The 2,673-nt window shown below is 63.4% G+C and overlaps 1 protein-coding gene across 1 annotated transcript; it reads right to left on the bottom strand.

The window, feature by feature from the left end:
• Positions 1–163: 163 nt before the first annotated feature.
• On the bottom strand, positions 164–2,664 carry MNEG_16046 (GTP-binding protein LepA; the record flags this gene model as incomplete). The annotated part of the gene is made up of 7 exons (XM_014035483.1): positions 164–298; positions 638–712; positions 1,016–1,054; positions 1,305–1,411; positions 1,660–1,806; positions 2,114–2,219; positions 2,536–2,664. 7 exons carry the CDS (start codon positions 2,662–2,664, stop codon positions 164–166), a joined length of 738 nt encoding a protein of 245 aa, XP_013890937.1.
• Positions 2,665–2,673: the final 9 nt, after the last annotated feature.

The raw sequence follows: 2,673 nt of genomic DNA, 5'->3' as shown, positions 1-2,673 counted from the left end.
GGCGGGGACGACGCTGCACATGTTGACTCAAGCAGTAGGTGGGTGGTGGTACGCGTGCCATCCGAGATCTGCCACAGAAAGCGTTGCAGTACGACATACGTGTCCACGGGAAATGCGCTGACCCAGGAAACAGAAACCGCTGCACAACACAAGTGGCGACCTACTAGCACTTGGCGAGCACGTCCTTGCGGTAGGGCGCGATCTGCTCGCTTGCGATGATCTTGCCCCCGATGTAGGCCTGGATGGGGACCTTGAACATCTGCCGCGGAATGAGCTCCTTCAGCTTCAGGCACAGGGCCTGAGTAAGGGGCGAGTAAGGGGTAAATCAGTGTGGGGTGAGTGGGTGGGCTGTGAGTGCGCAAAGGGGAAGGTGCCAGGGAGGGAGGTGGAGGGTGCTTGCATGAACACGCGTCCGCGAGCCAACTTTGCGTGGCGGGCGTCTGTGGGCTGAAGAGCATGCAGCGCGCCGGCGGACGGTAAGACATGCGTCACACATGTGCGTGCCCATCCGCAGGCGCTTGCGATTCACGCACACGCGCGCGCGCGCGCACACACACACACACACACACACACACACACACACACACACACACACACACACACACAAGCACGCGAGAGCGCGCGCGTGCCCTCGTACCTTGCCGGTCCTGTATGCCGAATCCTTGTGCACAATGACCGACAGAGGCTCCGCCGGCTCCCCATTGATCTTCAACTGCAATAGGTTCAGGTGGTAGTGAGTGTAACGACAGGGTTAGTTCAGTCTGGTGATGAGCCAGGCAAGTATGTGTCGCCCACCGTGCGTGCGATGCGACGCCGTGGCTGCTGGGCCACCGCTGAGCGTTTGCAGTGCCCGCGAACGCAACCTCGTCTCACAGACCGGCAAGCCGTGCGCCGGGCGGGGGCAGGTTTAGCAGCACGGGGGGGGGTGGGGTGGGGTGTGGTTACCTAATGCCCGGCATGAGATGCTTCGGGTGCGGCCCTGGCGGTGCCAGGCGCCCCAGCAGGCCCCCCTCACCTCGAGCAGCACGAGGTCACTCTTCTGGTAGCCGGTCAGCTGGTGGTCAAAGTTGCGGGCGTGAACGGGGGCAGGCGAGACATGTTGGGTGCGAACGGAAAAAGCTTGGAACGGAGGTGGCAACAAACACAGATACAGGAGGACAACTTGGTCAGGTGTGCTGGGGGCCATCTGAGCGTGCTCTCATTCCTGTATAAAAATCAGAGGAAATCAACAACACCGCGACCTTCACAGGCACCCCTTCAGAAGACCCCGCACCCAAACCCCATCTGCTGTTTTGTTGACCGACCTTGTACTCCATGGACGCATAGCCCTTTGACCGGCTCTTGAGCTGGTCAAAGTAGTCGGTCACCACCTCGGCCAGGGGGATGTTGAACACCAGGGTCGTGCGGCTGTCTGCGGGGCGGGGTGATGTGTGCGCACACAAAGGACGGTAGGGTGGGGTTTTGGGTACACGAGATTGAAAAGAGTACGTTTGAGCGGGGAGTGGTGTGGGTGTATGTTGGAAATCCCAGACATGAGCTAGGGCCTTAGGCTGCGTCCCCACGGCAGCCCTGCCGGCCAAACTTCAAGCAAACTCAGGTCAACATCAAGTCAATCTCCGGTCAAACCCCGGTCAAACTCAGGTCAAACGCGGCGCGCACCCGTGAGGTACTTCATCTCCACGAACTCGCCCCTCCGCCCCGTGGCCAGGTCCATGAGGGGCCCCACAAACTCCTTGGGGGTGACCATCTCCAGGCGGCAGAAGGGCTCGCTGATGCCGGTGCGCTTGGTGGCCTCGGGGAGGTCACCTGGGGGTGGGGGGAGCGGCGTGTGCGTGTGCGTGTGATGTGTGTGTGTGTGCGTGTTGGGGGGCCAGGGTCAGCACAAAGTGTGTGTGTGTGTGCGTGTGCATGTGTGTGTGTGTGTGTGTGCGCGCGTGCGTGTGTGTTGGGGAACGGGGTCAGCAAAAAGTGTGTGTGCGTGCGTGTCTGTGTGCAAGCCAACGACAGCCGCTCAGCCCCAAGCCTGAACCGAGCATCTGCGCTGCAAACCAAGTCCAAACCCGGCCGTCAGCAGCCCAGCTGCCGGGTCAAACGCCCGGCCCGGCGGGCCCACCTGGCGAGTTGACGACCTTCTCCGTGCCGTCGGTGCAGTGGGCGCGGTAGACCACGGTGGGCGCGGTGGTGACCAGGTCAAGATCGTACTCGCGCTCGAGCCGCTCCTGCGGGCGGCGGGGCGGCGGCGGGGCGGGGGGATGCTGATGGGGAGACCCCGACGCACGCAGGGCGTGCGGCCGCTAGACAAGCCTTGTGCTTCACGGCGGGCGGAAGCTGGGGGGATTCCGGGTTGGCCAAGAGTCAAGCAGACACCAGCAGGCGGGAGGGAGCCTCTAGCGCGGGGCGATCAGCCCAGCTTCTACACACGGTGCGCCTTCGCGGCCCGGGCCACCCGCGCTTAGCTCTCCCTCGCGCCCGATCACGGCCGTCGCCTGTCGGGCACGCCGCGTCGGCCCCAGAAGCTGCCGCGCAGCTGCCCACCTGCACGATCTCCATGTGCAGCAGCCCCAGGAAGCCGCATCTGAAGCCGAAGCCCATGGCGTTGTTGACCTCGGGCTCGTACCGCAGAGCGGCGTCGTTAAGCTGCAGCTTGCCCAGGGCCTCACGCATGTCCTGGGG

The sequence above is a fragment of the Monoraphidium neglectum genome (assembly GCF_000611645.1).
Source record: "Monoraphidium neglectum strain SAG 48.87 unplaced genomic scaffold scaffold05924, whole genome shotgun sequence".
Taxonomy (NCBI): domain Eukaryota; kingdom Viridiplantae; phylum Chlorophyta; class Chlorophyceae; order Sphaeropleales; family Selenastraceae; genus Monoraphidium; species Monoraphidium neglectum.
This window is presented reverse-complemented; position numbering and strand designations above follow the sequence as displayed.